The 25,483-nt window shown below is 35.8% G+C and overlaps 1 protein-coding gene across 4 annotated transcripts in view; it reads left to right on the top strand.

The window, feature by feature from the left end:
• Positions 1 to 25,483, top strand: part of GLRA3 (glycine receptor alpha 3) — an 81,754-nt gene that overhangs the window by 31,453 nt on the left and 24,818 nt on the right. For all 4 annotated transcript variants that reach the window (XM_068187039.1, XM_068187040.1, XM_068187036.1 and 1 more), the window contains exons 5-6: positions 14,424 to 14,647; positions 17,464 to 17,546. In XM_068187039.1, coding sequence (XP_068043140.1) covers positions 14,424 to 14,647; positions 17,464 to 17,546 — 307 coding nt within the window. The remainder of the gene's footprint in view (positions 1 to 14,423; positions 14,648 to 17,463; positions 17,547 to 25,483) is intronic.

Raw genomic sequence — 25,483 nt, forward strand, 5'->3', positions numbered from 1 at the left:
TTTTATTTGGCCTTACTATGCTTTTGCTCAGAGCTATTTCTTGATTCAGTCTGAAAAGAATTTAATGTTGATAGGAAGCACATTATAGATCTTTCTGTACTCCCCCCACTAATGAGATTATCTTGCATTTACAAATAAAATGTGCTTTTGAACCATATCAACCCATTTTTAAGCCACCATAATTACTGTCCTTTCATGACCCACAGCTCTTTAATTGCTTTAGCTTCATCTTTCTTCAATAAGCATTTCTGATTTTGTTCTATTGTACCTGTTATAGGTTGTCTTTCAGTAGATTGCTTGGAAGAAGTGTTCCCTTGTACACATTACAAACCTCAATGCTAAAGAGTTTCATCAAGCATTTTTCCTCAAATTAATCATTTAGGCTGATGTATCAAATACAAGGAAATAGATGACTTTCTTTCCTGAAAATACACTGAAAAATCTGTCCAGTATATATAGCAATGTGTTAATACTGAAGTGCGAGGAAAAAACACCTATGCTTTGTGTCTCAGATGAGGGAAAGTGAGGCCTCTCAATAATGGCAACTTTACGGTTTCAGAATCTAAAAAAAAAAAAGTCCCTGTCTGACAATCAACTCCCTTCTATCAAGGCACAGAAAAATTGATTGTTCTTATGCAAGTTTGGATATCAGATTATATAGCATCCTTTATCTTTCATACACTGGCTTCTGCCACCCTGATCCTGGGTTACGGAGTCAGGAGTAGACAGAAGTTTTACAAATTCTAGTGGGTCCACTGCTGTCCAGTTTGTTACATGTCAGGAGTAGTCCAGGCAAATCCTGTTGCTGAAGCTACATTCTAAGCAGAGAGATCATATCACCCTCCTGAGATATAGGATCTATTTCATATTATAAGGAAACTCTACAGGATGCAGCCAAAGTTTGCTTGGAAAAACACGTCAGTACATATACAAGATACAAATTAGCAAAAAAAATAGCTTTTTTTTTTTTTTTTTTTAGTTTAAAAAGGAATTCCTATACCCATTGGTTTTCCAAGCAGAAATGGAAAGCATTTTTATCTACACTTCTGCTCTGAAACTTTTAGTTTAGGATAACTTTTTTAGATGGGAATCTTGGAATTCCCTGGAAATTGTGGTGGAAGATATCGTGTAGAAGATATCAACCAAGGGAGGTTGTAGACAGGTGGGGGTCGGTTTCTTCCACCGGGCAGCAACTGACAGAACAAGAGGACACAGTCTCAAGCTACGTCAGGGAAGGTATAGGTTGGATATTAGGAAAAAAAATTTTCACCGAAAGCATAATAAAGTACTGGAATTGTCTTCCCAGGGAGGTGGTAGAATCACCATCTCTGGATGTGTTTAAAAAAAGACTGGACACGGCACTTGGTGCTACAGTCTAATTGAGGTGTTAGAGCGTAGGTTGGACTTGATGATCTTAGAGGTCTATTCCAACCTCATTATTCTGTGATTCTGTGTAAAACACTGGCTGGCTTTACAACAGCATAATGAAGTGGAGAGGGACAAGAAAATACAAGGCAAATATAGCACAGCCATGTTCCAAGAGTCTCACCAAGTTGCAAGGTGTGACATGGCATTGCATTGCAACAGCAGATCAAGGGTGATATTTTGTATTGCACATCACTAACAGGTGTTGAGGACATGTTTTCAGAGGTGCTGGTTAAGAAAGAGTTCAATTTGAAGCTGTGCATAGAAATATGAGAAGCAAGTATTTGATCTGCTGATTTATCCAGAAAATCTCTCTATACTACTACCAAATGCATACAGTATTTTCTGACTTCCTGGTCTGGTCCTGGAAGAAGTGTCAAATCAAGTATACAAATATCTATATCAACTTCAGGTACAAACAAGTTCTGAAAACAAAACCCATTAGTCAGAGATTGTTTCTTAGGTCTAGGGAAATGTTCGCAGAAGTAGCCTTGCTGCTTGTGTGCTGAGTGACATGTTTTTTAATTATTGTTTACATTAATGGAAACCTAGCTTCAAATATTTTTACCTCATTTGAAGAAAAGGCTGAATCCAGATCTACAGTTGCCTTACTACTCTAAGCTAGAATTGTTCTGGTTTATCTAAAATAGATAAATATTTACCAGTGCAGGTGTTATAATCAGCTCATCCAGACATACAAATGTAACCTTCTTTCTGGTGCATTTTAACAAGCATTCTTAAAGAATTTGCAAAACACATTATAATACAGAAAGCTGAACAGCTCAGTTTATAGACACAAAACTTTCTACTTCCCAATAGCACTAACTGCAGTTATTAGTTAAGAAGACCTGAAGTGACTTCCTACATCATCAGCTCAAGACCTTGCTACTGCATACAGTGCTGCTTTAAATACCAATCATCACGTGTTCTAATGCTTCCTAAAACCCAAATGGTTTCTTTACAAACTTATCAAAGTTCTTCCAGAATCTTTATCTTCTCATTCTAAGAGAGACTTAGCCTTTACTTAGATTTTTATATCCTTTGTTTACCTAAACTGATCTAATCTTCTAGCAAAGATTAGATCAGTTCACACCTCTTATTTCCCCTTATCTGTGTTTGTTGGCATTGATTCCTCTTCCTCTGATTGCCCTTTTTCACTTGAAGGGAAAACCATTACTTGCACAGCACTGCATTATGAAATCATGTGGCTTTACTCCCATCCCTTCCAGTATCTTCTTACTTGCTTCCACATTATTATATTAGTCTTTTCAATCTGTTTGAAGGCTGTTATCAGGTAGGCTGTTCCTAAATATCTACATCCTGGTATAGCAATTGCAGCATTATCCAGAAAAAAACTGTGAAAATATCTAATTTGCAAGCTGAGTTCTAGTCAGTCACTATTGTAGGAAAACTTAGTATCTGTGAAAATAAGATTGTGGCATCACTACATAGCTCTGTTCCCATCATATGAGGTATGCTCTTTATGAAGTTTCTTATTTTGTTGCAATCATGAAAGATGAACTCCCTTGGGTTTATGATTATGCAACACTCGTGATGATTCCTAAAATTATAACACAGATATCAGTGTAAAAACATTATAAAAAATAGTTAAATCAAAGGATTAGGTTAAAGTAATAGTTTTAAAAATATCTTTAGTGTAGCTGCTTCATGATATGTATTTAAGCAATGGAATTAATCTCATCATTATATATGCGGATTTTGTCCTTAACTCCTGTTAACACTAATAGGAGTCAAGTCCATAAATCCCCATCTATCACTGTATGACTATTGCCTGTCTCCCTTGATTTTGCATGAACTTGAAATTTACTAACTCTGTTTACAGTAAAATAGCTACAGTGAACTTTAGAATAATTGTTGAATGAACCTGAATTAAGAAAATAAAGGATTTTTAGATTGTCACCTTTGTCCTTAATTTCTGTTCTTGAGTCTAGTAAATATGCCCTGGAAAAGTTCTCAGTACAAACATTCTACATGACCTTGAAATTCTTGATTTGAATAAGTTTCAAAACATCATTTTAGCATCAGTTAAAAACTCTGTTCTCCCACCATGTCTTCATTCTATTCTGAATACTTGGCTCTTCCTACACTCTGGAGTAATCACTCAACATGAAAGAGCTGTATGCTCAGACATCATACCCATAGTGCAAAAAATATATTGCAAATCATGTATTTAAAAAAAAAAGTTGAAACCATTTTATAATACTTTAAAATTAAACAGAAAAATTATACGATTCATCAAAAGTACTTGTAAGAATCTGGTTTTTACATACCAGATTCTTTTTTTTCCATAGACAATACATAGAATGCTATCAATTATGGCCCTTAAAAGCTAGCAGAACAAGAAGCATTATGAGTTTGTGAATCAGGCTTTAATTTTCTTTAAAAGTCAGTATGATCACAGCAAGGTGTGGTATGATATGCATTTTCTACTGACATGCCACTCCCTATGTCATTACTGCCATTATATCAGTAGTGTTAGACCTCTTCCTCCCCACCCCCCAAATCCTTTTAGATCCCAATACCAATTTAAAAAATAAAAAAACCCTCATCATCTCTCAGAGAGTTTGATTTTTTTTTGCACAAAGTAACCCTTATGACTTCAGAATCTCAGATATACTATGCAGGCCTTAGCAGCAGCAGCCATCTCATTCAGCACAGAAACTGGGTTCTGTCTTCTCTCTTTCCTAAGCACTTCCATTTGACCCTTTGTCTAATTAACCATCTTACCCAGGAAGTGCTACTCTGATGTTCAGATTCATCAGACTGGAGTCTCTAGACAGAGATCTACAGATTGACAGTTTCCTCCCTCTCTCCAAATTGCAGGTAATCCCAGCTCAAAGGCTTCTCTGCTCCTATGCCTCTAGTGCTCCAGCTTGCAGAGGCTTTGAAATTCTCAATAATTTCATCAGAGCCAAAAAGCACTGCAAAGCCAACAAAAATCCCTCGTCATGATTTAACCCCAGCCAGCAAATGAGTACCACATAGCCTCTCTCTTATTCCTCCACAAGTGGGATCAGGGAGAGAATTAATTGAAAGGGTAAAAGTCAGAGGACTTGTGGGCTGAGACAGTTTAATAGGGCAAGCAAAAGCTGCGCACACAAGCAAAGCAAAACAAGGAATGAATTCACTGCTTCCCATGGGCAGACAGGTGTTCAGCCATTCCCAGGAAAGCAGGGCTCCATCACAGGTAACAGTTACTTGGCAAGACAAACATCATCCCTCCAAATATGCCCCTCCTCCTTCTTGCCCCTCTACCCCTTTCTCCCTCCCAATATATACTGAGTATGATGCCATATGGTCATATTGGTATATTGCCTTGGTCAGTGGGTGCTAGCTGTGCCAGCTCTGTCTCTTCCCAATTTCCCACACACCCCCAGTCTCTTCACCAGCACAGCAGTTGGAAAAGCAAAAAAAATCCTTTGGCTCTGTTAAAGAATTGCTCAGCAATAATAGAAGAACACCTCTATGTTATCAACTTAGTGCTCAGCACAAATCAAAACATAGCCCTGTAACAGCCACTGTGAAGTAAATTAACTTTACCTCAGCTCAAACAAGCTGCAGCCTTCTTCAGAATTTGGAAAGATCCCAACTTGCAAGCCTCTAGGCTTAAAATTTAATTTTGCCTAGGAGCAAATTTAATCCCATATCTTTCTTTCCCATTAAAAAAAGAAACAGCCACCTTCTCAAGGCATTTCTCACTGGAGACCAAGGCAGTGTGAATAGATGCTAACATAAAACATTATTACAACCATGAAGATATTGAAGGTGAATTAAAAACAAATGTATTGAATACACATAACTGAGAAAAAGTGGGCATTCATTATTTCTTATTTACCTGTTTTTGATGATAAAACAATAATCTTCAAAAGCACTCTTGGAGAACCTGAATTTATTCCCTTGCTTTAAAAAATAATCAGTCTTTACATTGCCTAATCTTTCAGTCACTAGGTTTCTTTTTCAGTTAATGGATTTTTAAAAGGTAAATGTATAGAAATATATGCAAGCTAATTTATTGGCATAACAGGATTAGTTAAAGAAGATTTCTAGTCTGATTGTAAGCTACAATATGCCAGATCTCTTACAATCTTCTTTTTAGTTCCTCTATCTTCTTTTAAAAGATTTAAATTGAATGAGGGTTTAGCTACTTAACTCCTGGTAGGACTGAAGAGATAGAATACGGAAAATTTGATGTTTCTAGTCAGCCATTATTAAGTCCCTTGTTTGCAATATATTTTTCCTTATTTTTGTGAATGTGGCTGCTTTACAGTTTCAGAAAACTGACTATATCAAATACATAATTTGCATGTCTTGCTAATGTATATCATATACATATATAAAATATATACTAAATGCAAATATAACCACAGTTTTCATTGCATATATTGATATTTTATACTGGTTAATTATTTCATTAATTTTGGAGAGTTTTACTTCAATTCCTAAATATTTATACTAGACCTTACAGTAACAAGACTATTTCCCAGCTTGCCAAAATGTAGGGAAAATGTTTTAGATTTGTGCCAGTGACTACTGTTCTGGTATTACCATAGTATTACAAATTACAGTATCCGAGATCTTTTAAAATAAGGACTCACTTTTCAATAAATTACCTTTACTTCTAGTCCTTTGATCATGGACCTAGTGGAAGGCCATAAAATTTACATTTCTTCTTTATCCCTTTCTACTCATCTAGATCCATGTACTTGTTCACAAAGTTAATTTCTTCATGAAAGAAACAGGTTAGCAAATCAATACTGAATGGAGTTTGTGTCTGTTGAAGTTTTATTTAGTTGCCCAAGTGTATTTAGTGTGGCCTTAATAATCCCTAAGACTCCCTGAGTTATCTGGGAAGGTAGACATATCACAGGATTGCAGGACATGTGCATCTTTTTGAAGTAGCAGCCAAAAGGCAAAATATTTTAGGGCTTTTCAAATGCCACTAGATGATGTCTTAGGGTAGACAAACCATTCCCTTTCTTCTCAGTACTAGTACAGTCCAAATACACATAAAATTTTATGTGTTGCCATGGTATCATTGTAAAACCACTAAATCAACATGATTTTCCTAAGAGACCTCTTGGTGCATTTCATGCATATCAATAAATTTAAGGTCAACTCATATCTGATCAAGTTTGTTTAAGTTAGAAATATATTCTTGCTCATAGCCCACTTAAGCAGGTGTTTAGACTGTAGGAGTTGGCAGGCCCTGCTTCTGAGTTTGACCTAGTTTAGCTTTACCTTTTATTTTACCTTATTTACCCTATTCTAGACATTGTCATACCTGTCTACCAACACAAGGAAGGCATCAGGAAATTTAATATGGAAATCCCAAAATTGTATTTGATCTGATTCAGTTATATTTTTCTGAGGAGATGAAACAGAGGGTTATTTCAAATAAATATTTTCAGTAAAGAATTATAAAATCAGCCCATTCAGTCACTCATTGAAACCAGTCATATTGAAAGGGGTAACATAAAATTTATTAATAACAAAATGGAATATATAGCACCAAAAATTCATGTGAACAAATGAAAAATCTCAGAAAAACTTAACTTTTCACTTAGCAAGAAGTACCTTCTGTTGTTACAGCAAAACCTTCTTCAGTGACACATCATTTGCTTGCAGAAAAAAAACCAGAATCTTTTGTCAAATGAGAACACGGCAAGGACCAAATGAAGACAGAGGCTTAGTGTATGTTGTTTGTTCATGTAATTGTCATGTCCTTTATCATCTAAGCCTTTATACTGCTGCTTGAAAGTGCAAACATTTTAAAAGCCCCTGAGCTAAAGCTTAAAAAAGCAATTACACTGGACAAGTTTCAAAATGTGATTTTAGTGTAATGCATTAGGACTTGGGAACACACAGCTTCCATTAAAAATGGGAGTAGTATATTCAATCTTTAATTAATAAATATTCTAGGACATGCAGGAGGAGCTATGACAAACATTATTATACAATATGTCAGTACTATAATTAATCTTTTTAAGAATAAGCATCTAAGATATTAACTACCTTTGACTTCTGATGATTATATATGAGCACAGAAACTAAAATCCAGTATTGCTACTGGTAATAAACTCAACAAAATAAATCAGTTCTAAAATAAACTAAACCCATCCATTTGCAATATTTTAGCCCTAAAAGGTATGGAAAGTAAGTAGATATTGTAGCACATTGTTGAATTCAACAAATTTTTAATGTTTTGTAAAAAAAACAAGGGAGAAAGTAAGGCAAAAATTAAGGAGCTCTCTCAGAAACTACTGACTATATTCTTTTTTTAGCTGTGGGTTGAATGATAAAGTCTGATAGCTCTGTCTAATAAGCATCTTGTAAATGACCCAATACTTTCTCTAAGGCAAAGACAGAACTGTAGTATTTGTAGTAGGTTCTCATCCTCCATCATTTCTAGTGGTGGCAAATGAGGTATTACTTATCCCAGAAGAAAATAAAGCAAGAAGTGTTCATCTGTGCCAGCCAGAATGCTAACAGAAGCCATACCATTTCAGAATCCAAGGGCATGAAAGAAGGTGGCACACCTAGGGAGAGCACTAGGTGCAGAAGTGGTATGTAAATTTCTTAGCTGAACTCTAAATTTTAAGTTTGTAAGGAAGTCTGAGAGGTCTGACATTGCAGGTAGCAATGTTGAAGTACCAGTTTTAGCCAGCTCTTTGCCAAATGACTTCTAGTTCTATTGACTTCAATATGAGTATTGATGGATAGTTATTGGAGTCAAACTTGGAAACTAATTAGGTAGAATTGAAATAAAGTTTTAACCAAACCATTCACAGCACACCCATTGGGATAGCTACTAGATCTGAAATGTATGAGAAACAAACAAAACCAAACTAAAACCCCAAAAATTAACAAAAAGCACCAAAAACCCTAGAAATATCAAAAACATTAATACACACCTTAAAATCTACTGCTCAGAGGAGCTGTTCATTCAAATCTGTCAACAGTCTTTTCTGAATAGCTCAAATAATTTTTAAATCTTCCTGGGATCAGAGGCAAGTTAGTTCTCACCTAAACCTCCCATCCATCTGGGTTGTCCTACTTAATGGAGGAGCAGGAGCATCCACAATTTTCAATATAGACTAGGATTAGAGCTTTTTTCCAGGAACTGAACAGGCCTTATTGCTCATCCTCAGCCTTTAAGGGCTGAAATCTTATCAGCCACAGTGTGTTTAGCCAACTAACTTCAGGCAGGACCAGACAGGAAAGTTTTCCATGTGTTTGCATGTGGAACTGAATCCTTTTCCTTATTCAGAAGAATCGCAGGAAGATTAGAAACAAAAATTGCAAGAAATCATTTTCCTAAGGCACATCCATGAATACATGGCTGTCTGAAAGAGGAATCATGTGGTTCTAGAAAATTCACAAAGTTGCTTTGTACTAAAGAAGCAGTAGAGTACTGCAGTTGCTCTCAGCCTCTCTATGGGATCTGTAATTCCAGAGTCAGAACAACAAAGACATCCTTAGTTTTACCCACTGCCAAAATCAGTTCTGGAAAGAGAGATCCCACCTATGGAAATATCCAGCAACAGATCACCAAGAAGAATTCTCTGTGCCATAGACAAACTCTTTATCATAATTAACAGTGTACTGCATTGCTTCTTGTAATGAATGCCCTACAGCTCTTCAGTACAGGAAAGCATGTTTTCAGGGATGTTTGGCATTAGTCAAATATTGGTACTCTGACACAGATTTAATGTGTCAATTAAAGCTAAGTACTAAGCAATTTATTTAAATCACAGCTATTTTCTCTTTAGCTGCTATGGTAAATCTTTGACAGATTAATGAGTTACAGTTAATGGTGGAGCATGAAGCTTGTTGCAATTGGTTTTTCACTCATTAATTGAAATGCCAAACAGCTTAGATATATGCACTATCCTTACTGCAGTTCAGCCCTGAAATGATAGAATGTTAAGAGATTGCAATGGACCTTAAAGATCATCAGCAGGGACATCCCCCAGTAGACCAGGTTGCTGAAAGCCTTATCCAGCCTGCCCTTGCATGCTGCTAGGATTGCAGCATCCAGAACCTCCCTGTTCCAGTGCCTCACCATTCTCACAGTAAAAAATTTCTCCATTCAACCTTCTCTTCTCCAGGCTGAATAGCTCCAACTTTCTCACCCTGTCTTTGTAGCAGAGGTTTTCCTGTCCTCTTATTAACTTTGTGGCACTCCTCTGGACTTGCTCAAACAGTTCCTTTCTTAAGCTGGGAACACAGGAATTTTAAACAGTACTCCAATAATAGTGCAAAGATGTAATATAAAATAAATAATCCCTTAATTACTATAATAAATAAGACCAATGAAAATATCACCAGTGTCTGTTAGCATAAGAAAATAGATGAACCATTTCAGAATTGAAAGTCCTAATTTATTGAAAATTAAGGAAGAATATTCTTGTCTTTAGATTTAAAATGCTTTCTCCCTCCCCTTTGATATACTTACAGAAAGCAACCATGTAATAAATTAAGTCATAAGTCCTTTGCATTATCAATTTAAAGAAATACAGCTTTTCATGTATACTCTCACAGAACTGACTGCCCTATCCAGTCCTGTATCACCCTTCCCTGCACTTGCTTTTACATATCCTTTTGTACAGATAAGGATGCACCATAAGTAATCTCAGTAATGATGAAACACCAACGATTAAGCATGAGGGAAATACAAGGCAATCCTTCAGAATAAAAAACTGTATTTGCATTTCTCAAATTCTCAAATGTGAGTGCAAATTTCACAGTTCTTCTCCCACTTGGATTTTGCAATGGCATTGGTAACCTGCATGGAAAATGAATTGAAAAATTGAGTGGCTAACTTCAATTTAAATATTTGAGTTTCTGTACTAGAAAATTTTTTCAAAGGCATATTGAAATTGTTAGCTGAAAAACGTTTGGTCCAGTCTGAAATTTTCAGCCATGTAAAGGAAAACTAGAAAATTCCATAAATTTGGACAAAATAATTAATTACCTAATGTGCAGCCACACAGTGAATAAATTTAAAATGGAAAGATGTCATTATTACAAAGTACTATTATGCCTCAGGCCATCCTAATTATACCAGTCAAGGCAGCAATAAAAAGCAGGTCAAGTTGCATGTTTTTCAGACACCAAGACAATTATTTTGGAGTATCTCAGAAGTAAGAATGAAAACTATCAATGTGTTCTGCAACATAGAAGCTTTTCTCGTAAGGCAGTGAAAAGGAGCTTTCATTACAAGTGTCATAGTTACACATGAAAAAAAAAAATTCCAGAAGAACAATATTTGTTATAGTGTCTTAAGTTTACTCTTAATGGTATTCTTCCAAAGTCTGTAAGATTTCCATGTTAAAATTTTACAGTGAGCTAAAACAAGTGAAGGAAGAATCATTTGACTACATTATGCAAAAAGATAAGACTAGATTTCGCTTAGAAGTATATATTAGCTAAAAATATCATAATATTTGGAATGGCAACAGTGAGAGTTCTGTAATTTGTGCACGAAAATTTGAAGACTTGTTTCAAATAACACCATACAAAAATTATGAGAATGGGTGATATTCAATGTTCAAATGAGGGGCATATTTTGGAATCTCTCAGATCTAGAAGGATTCCACATGAAGAGCATATGAAAAACTCATTATAGAAATAGTGAGAATTAGGAAATTAGTATCTTGAGGATTTGTGCAAAAATCTCCATAGAGCTATGTTCTGTATGTTGTGGTAATATAGCTCTATCTGTACAAGTATAATGAAGCAGAAATCTAAATATCCTGTAAGTGTTTCAGATTTTACTGTGTGCTGGAAATTACTAATCAAAACGTTAATACTGAGGTCCATAGTGGCCTAAGCCTGGGCATGGACAGCAAAGAGCAATTACCTGATCTCCAATTTTTATTTTATTGAGCCTTATGAAGCAGGTGAACAGCATCCTGACCCTCTAAGAAGGTTCACCTTGTGCTAAGGTTTTGAAGTATGGCGAAACAAGTGCAGACCCATGTATCTCTCGTTCTGTAGAACCAGGGTACAGCAGCTGTTCAGACAAAGGCAGCCTTGAGGTTACAGATGAGGCTGTGGAAGTCACCACAACTGAAATAATGATTTCTCCCTCCCCTCAAGGAACTTTTCTGTCACAGTTATTTGAATTAGGAGGCATTCTTTCAGGCAAATAGCACATGAGAATACAGAGCCTCTTGCAGGATAACAAATCAATTCAGGCAGTTTGATTCTGGTGTCTGTGTTTGCATCAAACAACCCTACTTGTTTAAAGCAGTTAGGCCTTGTGCTCATAATGTGTAATTATAAACTAAGATGATGAATACTTATTCTTCATAAAATAGAGGTCAAATATATCTCTTTCCTTTTGATCGATTAGGATATTTTTTTTAAGTGAATAATGAGTGCCAATTTAAGGCAGAGTTTTCAAGAGAGATAACAATGAAAAATATCTCCAGTTTCTTCAGTGAGAAAAGCTTAACCAGGACTTTTTTAATCTTAAAAGATGGAAACAATTTAAACCAATAAACTTTACTTATACTGACATACAGAATAACTTAATATAATCTTGAAATGATTCCATCATTTGTTGTTTTCCATTTTCCTTTTTCATTTGGCCTTCCTGCTATGCATTTTTCACCTGTTCTGTCTCACACATGTGAGAAGACCTTTACTCTATAACTAAACCTGTCCTTAAGCTCTTCATAATCTACTGAGAAAAGTAAAGTAAATAGACATACCTCAGGTTATATAATGTGAAATATAAAGCTTGGGTGTTGGGCTGAAATACAAAGTCCTGAGAGCTGCAGTGCCCCCACTCCAGTGCCCCAGGTTTAGAGCTGTTTCCTTCAATGCAAGGATCACCTGTGCTGAGAAAGGCAGCTGGAGTTATCATTGCTCCCACATCCTTCTTCCTCCTGTCCTTTTGATTTTATACAGCAATCTGGAATGGAAACTGGTCCTACATGGTAGTTGGGATGTCATGCAAAGAAATAAGGATATTTCAGGGGTTTTTATTCTCTCTTATTAGAAGACACAAAAAATATAGTTCTGTGAGCACTGAGGCACAAACTTGTCTAAGAATTCTGTCTTACTTTGGAAATACACAGAAAATACAGGCTTGTTTCTACAGCTGTAAAGTACAAATCCCTGGCTCTGGTTTTATCACATCACGGTACTAATTATAAAAAATACAAACAGATTCTCGTAAGAAGTTTTTTGAGGCTGTCCCTACCATGATGAAAAAGAAAATGTCTTTCAGTCCTTTCCTGGAAGGGGTTGGGGTGTGTTTGTGTGTGTGTGTTTAACAAATTAATTAGGAGTTTCTTTCTTTAAATAATGCAGTTGATTAACAATTCCAGTGCATTTAATGTTGCATGCTTCCATTTGGTCAGAGAGCCTTTTTCCTCTGCTGGAAACAGTAATCAGAATTAATTTCATTTTTCAGGCGTAGTTTTCTACTTACTTTTTGTGCTAAAAAATTTTTAAGTTATGTGAACATAAAATTCTTTACTGGGACTTTCTCTATATGATTTGCAAATATTGGCAAGTATTGGAAATACTTGCAAGTTTTTAGCATTTTTGGCTACCCTTACTTACTCAGTCAAGCTGAGTAATTAAATTGACCAAAACAGCAGCATGTTGAAGATATAAAAAAACTGTTTCTCATGAATAAATGTTGCATATTGAGCTTCCTGTTGTCCTTTATTATGTCTGTTGGCATGATTCTTCCCACTATATGGCGGCATGCTCCAAGTTTCCTAAGAGAAATATCAATAAAATGCTGGATTTTTAACCAACAATTTCTATGCCAATGGGGTTTTAACTAGTTATTCTAACCTATAAAAACTAGCATCCGTTGTTTTTGGCTAAATTTTATTTCTCAGGCCTGTATACTTCATTCTCCATCCTGACTCGAAAAATTTTCTTGTTAAAATTAATTTTCATAATCTTTTTTAACCATAAAAACATGATTTATTTTTACTTCTGTTATATTTAGAAGTGTCATGTAAAGTCTGACATCCAGTTGCCATTTTCTCCCTGCAGCTAACCTATCTTTTTCTCTGTTTTATTTTGGTCTTTTTCATTAATGCAGTTCACATAATGAGGAAAATCTTATTATGACCAATAACAGCACAGTTCCTATGCCCTTATGTTCAGTCTCAGTTCTAAATGCAATATAATGAGAAGCTATTATTCACCTTCATTTAAAACCAAGTATGTTCAGAGGGGTAAAGTTGTAAGAAAGTGGAGCCATAAATACATTTCTGACAGAATGTATGTGCAGCTTCAAAATTACTTCCAGAAGTTTGAAGCACTCACTTATATTTACTATATAAGCTCTCTTGATTAAGGCAGGACTTTCTGTAGAAATTCAGGTGACCGCACTTGTAGCTAATCTAATTTATCATAAAGACTTACAGTGTCTCTACCCTATTTGAAGAGAGGAGGAACATGTGCTCTCCTCAGACTGCTGTATGGCAAGTTACTGCTCACACAACGTTCAATAGGGAACTGAGACACAGAAAACCGATATGGTAGGTCTAAAACAAGTAAGGATTAGAGAGAGAAAAAAAAAATTAACTTCCCTTACAGTGGGACAGAGTCTCACTGACAGAGAGAGAGGGAAGTGGGAATACCCCTGCCAGGGTTTGAGCAGAAAAAGGTGACACTATAAAATTCTTTTTATGCTTCTCATTTCAAATTCAAGACAAATTTGTGATAGAGAAGGTAGATAGATCGGGTAGAGTTATATGGAATTGCATGATCTGTACATGGAGGTTGGATTTCCTTATCTTAGGATTTTTTTGACATCCCTGAAATGCATCTTTATTCTTAGCCATTGTGTCCCCGCTAATATAAATAGGTATCATTCTGGCATTCAGCTAAGTAATTCTTTTGTCATCCACAGATGGACAGGGGATTACATGGCTAAGAAATGAAATAAAAGCTAAATCCGCATGCTTGATAAAGCTTTGCTTGTTTTCTCTTTTATTCAGGATTACCGAGTGAACATCTTTCTCCGTCAGAATTGGAATGATCCACGCCTCGCGTACAGTGAATATCCAGATGACTCTTTAGATTTAGATCCATCCATGCTGGATTCCATTTGGAAACCTGATTTGTTCTTTGCTAATGAAAAAGGTGCCAACTTTCATGAAGTTACAACAGATAATAAGTTGTTGCGGATTTTCAAAAATGGAAATGTACTTTATTCCATCAGGTGAGTCTCTAATCTAATGGGTTTTTTTCAGTTGCTAGTCATGCAGAACTATTATGTGTGAGTTTTGAATGCAGAATTTTGTAAACATTCATTGTTTATATTAAAATAGAAAACGATCACTCATTAGGCATGCACATAGTAAAAGTAATAAGTATCATTCTCATTTTAAAGTACAGGTACTGAGCCTAGAGGAACTAGGACACTGCACAGAACAAACAAACCTGTAGTATTATAATCTGAGTTGGCCTATGTATGAGTTTCACAGTCTGTGGCCTCCAATATCATGACAATCCAATGTTACTTCTTTTCCCCCTTTCTGGATAGTGCAGTTGCACTTCAACCTGAAAACATGGCCTATTTGAGGAAGTATGACATTTAAACATTAGTCATTTACTCATCTCTGAAGATGGAGAGAAAACTGGAAAGTAAATTTTTGAAAAGGTTTTTAGCTGAAAGCAGTAATCATAAGTATTGACAAAATCTAATTATCCCACTTTTCTTCCCATCACTTTCTTTTTAATACAGACATCAGTAGGCATTTTACCACTGTCTTCAAAAGCCCAATCTAATGAGAAACACATTAGATATAAGTATGCAAATGCCCCACTAGATTTGGTATTGAAGCAGTGACTCACTTGTGCAAAATGTTACTCTTTTCAAAATAAATACACTATTGTCCACTCAGTGTTTTGCTTTGCATGCTTTTATGACACTGAATTAATGTGTAATTAGACTCGTTGAAGAGACTTCAGGAATCTGTAAACACTTTGAATACTGGAGAGAAAGAAAACTTTATGACTTGCATAGATGCATCAGTGGCAAGAGTGTCCTTCATCTTTCCCTTCTTCCAGTGCCATTAGGCAGCACTTTTCCAAGCTTACACAAGGAGAAAGGGTTGGGTTAACATTTTTATGAGAATTTCGTATCCAAAAGGAGGCTAGTCTACCACTCTGGGAACATAATCAATCTTCAGTGTCACAACATGTATTCTGTCACTTAAAACAGATTCAAAGTAGGTTAAAAGGATTCCTTCTATGGATTCAAGTAGAAATTGATCTAAATCAATTACCTGCAGACTGAGTCACCCCAAGAGACACTGGCTGTTGTTCCACTCTAATCAAATAACTCCCCACCTTGTCCAACTCCTTCCAAATACACACAGCACACAGTATAGGCCCCACCACTCAGCTGAAACAAGTTGGATTGCAACTTCAATACAATTCAGACCAAGTTCATGGCCACATGAAATGGGGTGACAAACTTCAAATGTGAGAAATATTATTATATTAAATTATAAAGGCAAACATCAACAGTGCTGAAAGCAGATACCAGATGCTTCCTCTGTTTCTTATGAAGGCAGAAAGTTTATGTTGCCTTGATTTAATTAAGAACTATTACAGTTTTTAAAGTCATACCATAGGCATCTAGTTCAGTTATGCGCATTAGAGCGAGTTAACCTTCTGATAAGGGGACATATGCTAATTTCTAGTGTGCTGATATGAAAAGGAAAAAACCAAAGTTTCTAAATTTGCTTCTTTCTTTCATTCCATAATTTCTTCTCATCCTTAATTGCATTGGAGCAATTCAGACAAGAAAATAATAGAAGGTAACAGTTGCTGACTCAATGAGTACTTAATACAAAATACTAAAATGTTTACTGAAGCACAAAGTCCAGGTGCCTCTGAAGTAACTTGCTGTGTTACTAGCCTACTAACCAGAATTTACCTTTGGAACTATTTTTAACAGCATGGGGATTGGGAATGAGTCTGAATTTCAGACTCTCCCGATGCATCTCTGTCACTGTCTGGCTAAACAGAAATTATAGCAACAATGAAACAAGGCAGTTTGATCACCAACAAAAAAAAAAAAGGTAAAAAAATAGGTGAAATAAATATACATACCTGCCAGCTACCACCCACCTCCCTTTAGACCCAGTGCCAAAAACAGGGGAGTGGGCTCAAGAGAGGGGGATTAGAGCACTGCCACGCTAGAAGAGCCTTATGTGTAAGCAATTGAACTGAAGCTCCTCAGGTGTTTGTAGAACATTCTATCAACTGAACTGATTAATGAAGTCTTGGCCCTGAATCATGAATGGATACCTAGGCATGGCCAGGGACGGAAAACATATGCCTTTATCTCTTATAAATTCTTCTTTCTGATTCCTCAGAGAAGTTCTACTTGAAAGATAAATTATTGTCAATAATTTATAATTATAAGAAATAATATTTTTTTTAAATTTTAAATTTAAAAATACCTCTTTTGCCTATAATTTGCAAAGAATTTCACAGGAAGTATTTGGACTAACACTGATGCACAGCTGCAGTTCAAAATTGCTGCCATATTTCGGTTTACCAGCAGTATCATAAAATGTTTCTTTAAATTTTTGTGTTGACATTTTAAGCACCTTATTTTAGGACAGTAACACATTAAACCATTTTTCCACCATGACAGCTGACATGCTATGAAAGTCTTGCAAATTTGGGTAAGTTTTATGCCAAGGATTTGAAATACTGGAACAGTCCCATAATTCTGCTGTAGCACAAAAAGGCACAGTGTTGCTGCATTCCTTTAGACTTCTCATTAATTTAGGCAACCCTAGTGAAAAATTTAGTTTTGTAAAAGTCTGCAATTTTTTTTTCTATGTTGCTATACTAGGCTGAGTTAGATGGGTTCAGCTAATAGAGACCTTTTTTGAGAGCTTTGTACTGAAACTTGTATTCTATTTCTAATTGCTTCCATTGAATTCATGCATTCTTCCTGCACAGCTCTATGGCTTTTTTTGGGGTATGTTTTTAATGGTTTTTGTGTTCTTTCAGATTGACTTTAACACTTTCCTGTCCGATGGATCTCAAAAATTTTCCAATGGACGTGCAAACATGTATAATGCAGCTGGAAAGCTGTAAGTTTGCCTAATGTATTATCCTATACATACTTTTGCAGGGATTACAACAGCTATACAGGAGGTAGGAAAACCCCTTGTAGTTGTACAAGAACAAATTTTCAAAATTAATCTTCTATTTTATCAATAAAGTCTGTGAAATATACATGATTTTAAGAGGAAGAGGTTCTTTCATACCTGTTTGAACTGAAAATCAAGATTTTTGTGTAAATCTGAAGTTACCATTAAACTCAATGACAGTTTAAACAAAATTTCTGCATATAGGGTTTCACCATAAGTCTTTCTGTGTTCACACATGCAGGAGATAAATAATATGGAGAGCATAAAGGAAACATAAGAATAAGTTAAAGAAGTGGTTGATGGGAATTTATGTGAAATAAAATTATTATATTCTAACATATCATATATTTTATTTATCATTTACCTTGATATCTTGATACTTAAAAGAGAATAGAAAGTGTAAAGCAGCTATGCCATTTCAAGGTATGAACACACTCACAAAAGGAGAAATCAACTATTCTGTCTGATGCATTATATTCTCATTTTCCTTGTGATATGAAGTATTTGGGAATTGCTGTTTCCCTTAAATTGAGAGGACTTTGAAGGGCAGCTGTAGCAGAGAAATTCTCCTAATGATGCAAAGAACAAAAAATAAGGTAAAACATTCTTTGAAAGCTTTCAGCAATCCAAAGTTTGTGAAAATGAACGACAAGAGCAAGACAGATTAAGAAGTATTTATCTAAAAGATCTAGATTTACAATTTTAGGCCCAATAAGTAAAATATTTCAAAAATAAAATAATTGTGCATGCAGAATGAACATACTGGATTATTTGAAAGATATCATAGATCAGAAACACAACAACCATAATTTTATTAACATTTTTTTGAGATTTTTTTCTTCTTTTACTGGAACAAAGCAGCACCCAGGGGAAGGGGAGGTAATTAGCTATCAGTCAGTATGTCAGAACTGTTTGTTGTATGGTATGCTATTTATAGACTATTGCAGGGTGAGTATAAAAGCCAGATCTATCTTTTATTACAATGGACAGATGGTAACATTATGAAGCAACCTTTCAATATGAGGGCAACAGCTGAATCTGACAGCAGAAATTTTCTTGACTAAAATGGAGAGATCGTTATTTGCTGCAAATGTCAAGGAAATTAGGACAATATTATATATCCAGCAAAACTCTACAGCCAACCTGAGCAGACAGTCCTACTGATAACCTTTCATGTGTATAATCCATGTGACTAAACAAAGGTTAACAGGAGGCAGTTGCATCAGAGTACATGCAGATGGCAGGTATACTCACGAAATACAATTATGCTTCAAAGAGAAAGTACCATAGTGTTTGACTGAGCAAGCAAAATGTATCATTAAAAAAAATGCTTTAAAATATTATTAAGCTTTTGCTTTAACAGCTTCATAAAACTCAGCTGCATTTTTCCTCCCTTTCAGCTGTTGTGCGGACAGGTCAAACAACAACTGAGCATTCTTGAACAAACAGGCATCTGGTTTGCTTTAGAGAAACCTTGCAGGAGCCCACAGTTCCCACAAACTACACCACAGGGAACCAACATTTATTGGTTGACTAGCACTGTAGATGTTCTACTGTATTTTCCAACAGAACATTTTTCACTGAAGTCTTGCTATTAATCATTGAGTTCAGTGGGAGTGAATTCCCAGCTGCACATTCACATGGTAAAGAGAGGTTCTCACAAAAGAAGAGCTGAAGAAAATACAGATGAGTGCTTCAAATTTCTTATTCACAGAGAAAGATCAAATTTGACTTCATAAGAAAGTTGCAAGTAATAAAGCTTTTCCCATGTTGCCTTGTCTAATTCCATTTTACCTGTAACTCCAGACATTAAAAAACAGACTATGGGAAAAGATGATGGCCTGAGGCAGAAAGTTTTGCAGCATGTGGGAGCTCTGGATATGCTTACATGTCTGACAGCAAAATAACCAGTTAGGTTTGCAAAAGTAAGGCAGCAGTTCCCTGAGATTATTTTTGGACAGATCCAAAACAGATATGTACAATGACCTAAGTTCCAAGATCCTAGACCTTTGAGAGTCAGAATTCACCAGTCCATAGCGAGTTTCTCTGTACAGGAAGGACAGGAAAGGAAATAAACCACTTAGAAGTGTTAAAAAAAAAAAATCTACATTCCAGGAAAAAGAGCAACCAGGTTAAAAAAAAAAAAGGGGGGTTTATATGAAAGTGAACTCTGACCAATTTCCAAAACTTAGGAAAGGATGAGCAGAAACTTTCAGATTCTAGACTCTCTGGCTAAAAGGCATCTAGTTATATTAAAATTATAAAAGAAAAAAAGGACTATGGGTGCATTTGGCATTTTCCCAGGCTTCACATCAAATCTCCTGAGGTAAGAACTGACATAACCATGAGAGCCTGGTTCCACCCAAGCATCTCTAATTTCTAGGCCACAGTGTCATACTCTGCTCTGTCTGCCTTGCGTTTTTTGGTGCACAGTGAGACAATGTAAACAGAGGGATCAAAGCAGTAACCCTAGTGGTTAATGCCTTGTCTGGGGAAGTGGAAGACATTTGGGTTCAAAACAGAAAACACAGTCCTCTCATGTCCTGAGTGAATGATCTAACCACCAGGCTTTGTTATTAGAAACCAAAGTGTTTGCAGGAGCAAAACAGCAGTAGCCATACTTCCAGATGTTTCTTTTTGAAGTGGTGATCATTGCTGTTTTTTCCAAGTTGTGTAGGACATTGTACATTATGAATTTACAAGGCCCATTTGTCTCACAGTTTCTGTAAACTGTAAAAACAAGTGTCTGATCTTGCAAGCCTTGATCCAAAATGTGTCACTGAGAAAATTAGAATAAATCACTCATCTTTTTTTTACTCATCTTACCACTGGGTTGCAAAGACTGACAGTTATAACTGACAGATCATGGGTTTTGTTTTCTTTCCTTTAAGTAGTAATTTCTTTTAGTACCAGATACTTTCCTTCAGTATTGATACTGTTGCTTCATCATAAAAAAGTCTAAGAGAAAAAATCATGTACAGCTTTTATTCCCAAATGATATCTTTATTTTTAGCTGGCTCATGTAATGTTTTCTCCAAGGTCAGTCTAAGCAGCTGGATTTGCCCCTGGTAAAAGTACTTCATTAGATCATGAAATGTCTGAAAAATATTTCAGCAGAAATGTCTTCTATTTTTAAAGGATTTATTTCACCAAATGATTTCTCAGCAGCTAGAATAGCTGCTTTTTTATCTTAGAAAGGGAACAAATGAAAATGCACATATGAAATAATCCCTTCTAAGTTCTATGCCTTATACCAGGGCAGCCTATGGGCATGTGGGAGAATTTTACTTTTATTCTGCTTGAATAAGATACAAAGAAATGTCAGGTAGATACATATTTATTTCTGTGGCCTGTCTCCCCAGAAATAAATGTTTTTCTTGCATATGCTAGAGCTTGTTGTCTTTCTTTTTTAAGTTTCTCTTTTACCTCACAGCATTCCTTTACTCATAAATTACAATTATAACTTTGTGACATTTAATATCCCTGAATTTTCAAAGAATATTGAAAAGACTAAGTTACAAAAGAAAAATTGCTATGAAAAGCAACATAGGTAAAGTATAAAACACTTTCTTACCTAATAATTTTAATTTTTATGTTGATTTTTAAATTTAATAGTGGCCCTTTTTTTCCCCTTTTGATTTATGGAGGTTTTTTAGTCTTTCTAAGCAATCATTGTCATGTTTTCTGGATTATTAAAGAAAAATCCCTCTGTACTACATGATTCTAATTTGCACAATTTCTTTCCCCCCATCTCTAATTTGGATTTTGTACAAATGGAAAGATGGGTATGCAGGCTGCACTAGTACAAGTTAATGCATTACAGAAATGTATGTGCATATTTTTCCTTTCCCACAACAACACAAAGACAACATAAGAAATATAAAATAACTGGAGTGTATTTCTTATCTGCCAGGGAATCGTCAGGTCTCTACCTGAATGACAGAAATGATGGACACACTAAGTCAATGCCTGTCTGTACCAGAAGGTAGAGAACCATACTGCTTCTCTCCTTTCCATTTCAGCAGCACAAAAAATATCAACTGCTCAGGCTGTGGTTTTTATTTTGCAGATGGGTGACTCAAACTATTGTGTCTATCTGAAGTGAGACATGACACACAGCTGCAAAGATCAGGATACTAGTGGTCATCAGCTCCTGACCAATGCAGGATGAAAGGGCAGTAGGAACTGTACAACTGCTGCTAGAAACTAGCATAAAACTGGAATAAAAGTGATAGCTGAACACCTATAGGCTTCAGCAAGAATAGTAGGTTTGAGAGATGTCCTAGAGTGCTGAGATGAAATATTATTCTTTTCCAAAATTCAGGCTAAGAAAAATAAGCCTATAACTCCCCAGGGAGAGATACCTTCAGAATGACTTAGAGGGCAGTGCAAGGGGCAGACACTTTGCAAAGCAGCTCAGAAGTACATTGAATAAAATCCTGCCTTCTTGGAACTCCAACACAAATTTAGCCTTGAAATGAATCACAGCTCATTTCTGAAGCTAATATATTTAGTGTGTAATGTAGAAGAATTTGTTCTAACCTCAAGCCAAAACCAGATTCCTTAGCTCTGTCATGTCTTCCCCCTGCTATGTTGCCTGGAATTTAGTGCACAATTCAAATGTCTGTCACGCTCTTAAGAACAGCAATGTGCAGGCAGCCTGTCCTGGGGGCAAACTGATGGGATGCTCAACAGAAGAGCAGTGGAATAACCCTAGTCAACATGACTGTAGTTCTTGCTTCAATTGGAGACCTAAAGAACTGATGGGTTTGGACCTGTACCTTACTAAAAATTAAAGAAATGAGAGTGGAATTTAGATAAATTGCTGGGATTAAAAAATAAATGCTGTAGTTAAACTAAACTCTTTTACAAAAAAAAAAAAAATACTCTGCTCAGTTGTTTCATGCTGAGCATGTGTCTATTTATTGAACACGAGGGAAAGAGTTGGGTTTTAATATACCTGTAGGTATTTTAAAATGACACAAAGGAAGCACAGCCTTCCTGTAATGAAAAAGAGTGAGTAGAAAATGTACAGGATACATTGATATTCAGCTGGATCAAGTTTGCTCATGGCTTGGAAGGGTGTGCTAAAGGTGGACGGACAAAGCAAATAAAACAGCGTCAGCAGGGAATTATGTTGGAATTGCCAAGACAATGACAGTTCAAAGGTGCCAACTCTCTAAAGGTACAAGGGAGATGCTTGCCTTGCATAATGTGTTTCTGTAATGGTGTAGTCCTTGGAGGAACAGAAGAGATGTTAGACTCTTCAACAACTCTTCAAGACAAACTTGTTGGATGTTCACTGTCTTGTCTATGAGATAATGGGCTTTTAATGCCTTCCACTGATACTGAATTAGCTAAAATGAAGTCTTCCTACTTTTAACATGCAATTGATATAAATATCTTGGTTCCAATAAGTTCTATAGAGTAATGCGGACCAATGTGGGTTGAATGGGACACTATTTAGTCAAGGCAGGCTTTAGTCCTATACTTTCAAAATTGGATGAAGGAAAAGTTGATATTTATTATTAACAGTAATGAAAAAAAATTACAAAGATACAGTCTAATTCTTTCTTTCAGGGACCTCACATTAGTGTTGAGAACAACTTGTCAACACCATTTTTGAAAAGATAATTTTTTCCGGGAAAGATGACTCAGACCAAGAGAAAAGTTTGTTTTATCTTTCAGGACACTGTAGATGCCCTTGATACTTAGAAATATTTCATCAGGATCACATTGTTTTTTCCTGAAAATTTTCCAGAACCTGTAATTGAAAATGCTGAAAATTTTCACTCTAGCTAAACAATTTTCAGTGCTGTCTAAAGCCTAACATTACTATTTCTGTCTTGTCAACCATCTGCCAGTTTTTTTTCTAGATTACATCAACTAAATAAAATACTACTTAAATTAAATTTTATTTGCTGTCCAGTTATTCAAAAACCTCCATCAATTATTCCAGGCACAAGTCCTGAGAACTACTTTTCATCAATGCCTTATCTCTTCCACCTCCTCCCTCTGTTAGTGTGACAGAGTTATACTTTCATTTTGTCACACTTATCACCTACTCTGTTTTAGAAAACATTGTTTTCTAAAATAATATTTCTGCAGACCTAATCCAAGTTTCCTAATTGTTTCAGGCCTTCTTCCCTTCTAGTAGATTGTAAATGTTCACTAGTTCATCATATTCATCTCAGGCAGAGCTCTCATTCTGCCATTATATGCTTCATTAGCTAATTACCTGGAATGACTTCTGGCTCCTGAAAATTACTTGTCTCTTTAAGAGAACTATTTGCGCAGAGGCTACAGTGCCATGCATTCACACAGTTCTTGAGTTTTCCTGAGAAATACTCCCCCTGAAAATGTTCTCCTCCTGGAATTATGTCTTTTTCATATAATTACCAACAATTTACTACTTGCTTTTGCATTTTAAATGTGCAAGACCTCAGACTTTGGATTAATAGAGTATTAACATAACCCAACCAGCCCTGTAACTCCTGAGCACCACTGTTCAAACATAACAAGGTTGTTTTTTTCTATCCTTTCTTTATAGTTCCATGAGGATACCATTTAGATTTTGTATAATTAGTAATACCTTTACAGAATTAAGAGCAAGTACTGCACAGTAGCCAGACAAAATGAAATACATTGTTAACTGCCCTCTTCTTCAGCCACAGAAGCTGGTGTTTGTCCCATAAATCACAAATTAACCACTCTACTTCCCTTCCCAGCCTTCATTCATTCATGCCCTGCAAAGCCAAAGCCTAGTGCACTGCATTTCAGTGACAGAAACCTTTACTGGTCCACTTGATTTAGTCTAGGTTGGGCTGGTCCTGAAGACCATACTAGATTATAGCCTCCATTTCTTTCATCTATTCATGTAGATTAAAATTTTCACTTTTTGCACCAGTGAGCTGCACCCTCATATACTACCTAGGTTAGTGACTGACTGTCCTTTTTTCAACAATAAAATTTATCCACTAGGAATTCCCTACATAACACTGTACTTCCCAGCCACTGGTAATAAAAATATCTGGTAGCAATTTATAATAGTCACCAACACCACCTCATAGCCAAAAAATAAAACTTCTGGTTTAATGAGAGGTTAAATAGCATGCTGGGTTGCAGCTAATTCCTCATAGGCTGTAAAGAGAAATCTCTTGTTCTCTATAACTGCTGCAGATTTCAGTGCATTTCTTACAAGTTGCATAATATGTCTAACAATGTAACACATATAGCACAAGTTTGTACTGGTAGCCACACATCTTTTCAGAATAAAGCCTTCAAATTTCAAGACACACTTTACTGCTCCACTTGCACAGTGATAACCATGTAATGGAACACAACTTCTCATATCTTTTATCTCATAGACCATTTGGAAAATACACACAGTATATGTCTAACGTTCAAAAGCAGACCAGGATCAGCAACAGGCATTTAGACTTTTAGTTAAATTTATGCTACTGAATGCCATTTTTTAAAGGTTGTTTTAAAGATAATGCACATTTGTTAATCAGGTAGCAAGTAGGCAAAAATCAAAAGCTCAGGTGGACTTCAGGTTTAGTATTTCTAGAACAGGACAGGGACAGTTATTACAATTAATCAGCAGAGGTTCCAAAATTAGTGTGTCAGGGGACTGTGTTTTAGGCTCCTTGCATATATAACACATACTTAAACTCTAATAGTATAAATGCTACACTATGGTAACCACTGATTGTTTTAAGGAGTGATTTCTACAAAAATGTCTTTTTCCCTTATTCACAATGCACACAGTACCATGAGCATTCTGAGTATTAACCAGTGTTCTATTCAGCAGGTCCTCTTCATAAAATTAATTGAAAAAATACATTTTCTTTTGATTTCATTCAAGTTGATTTAAT

The sequence above is a fragment of the Anomalospiza imberbis genome, chromosome 4 (genome assembly GCF_031753505.1).
Source record: "Anomalospiza imberbis isolate Cuckoo-Finch-1a 21T00152 chromosome 4, ASM3175350v1, whole genome shotgun sequence".
Taxonomy (NCBI): domain Eukaryota; kingdom Metazoa; phylum Chordata; class Aves; order Passeriformes; family Viduidae; genus Anomalospiza; species Anomalospiza imberbis.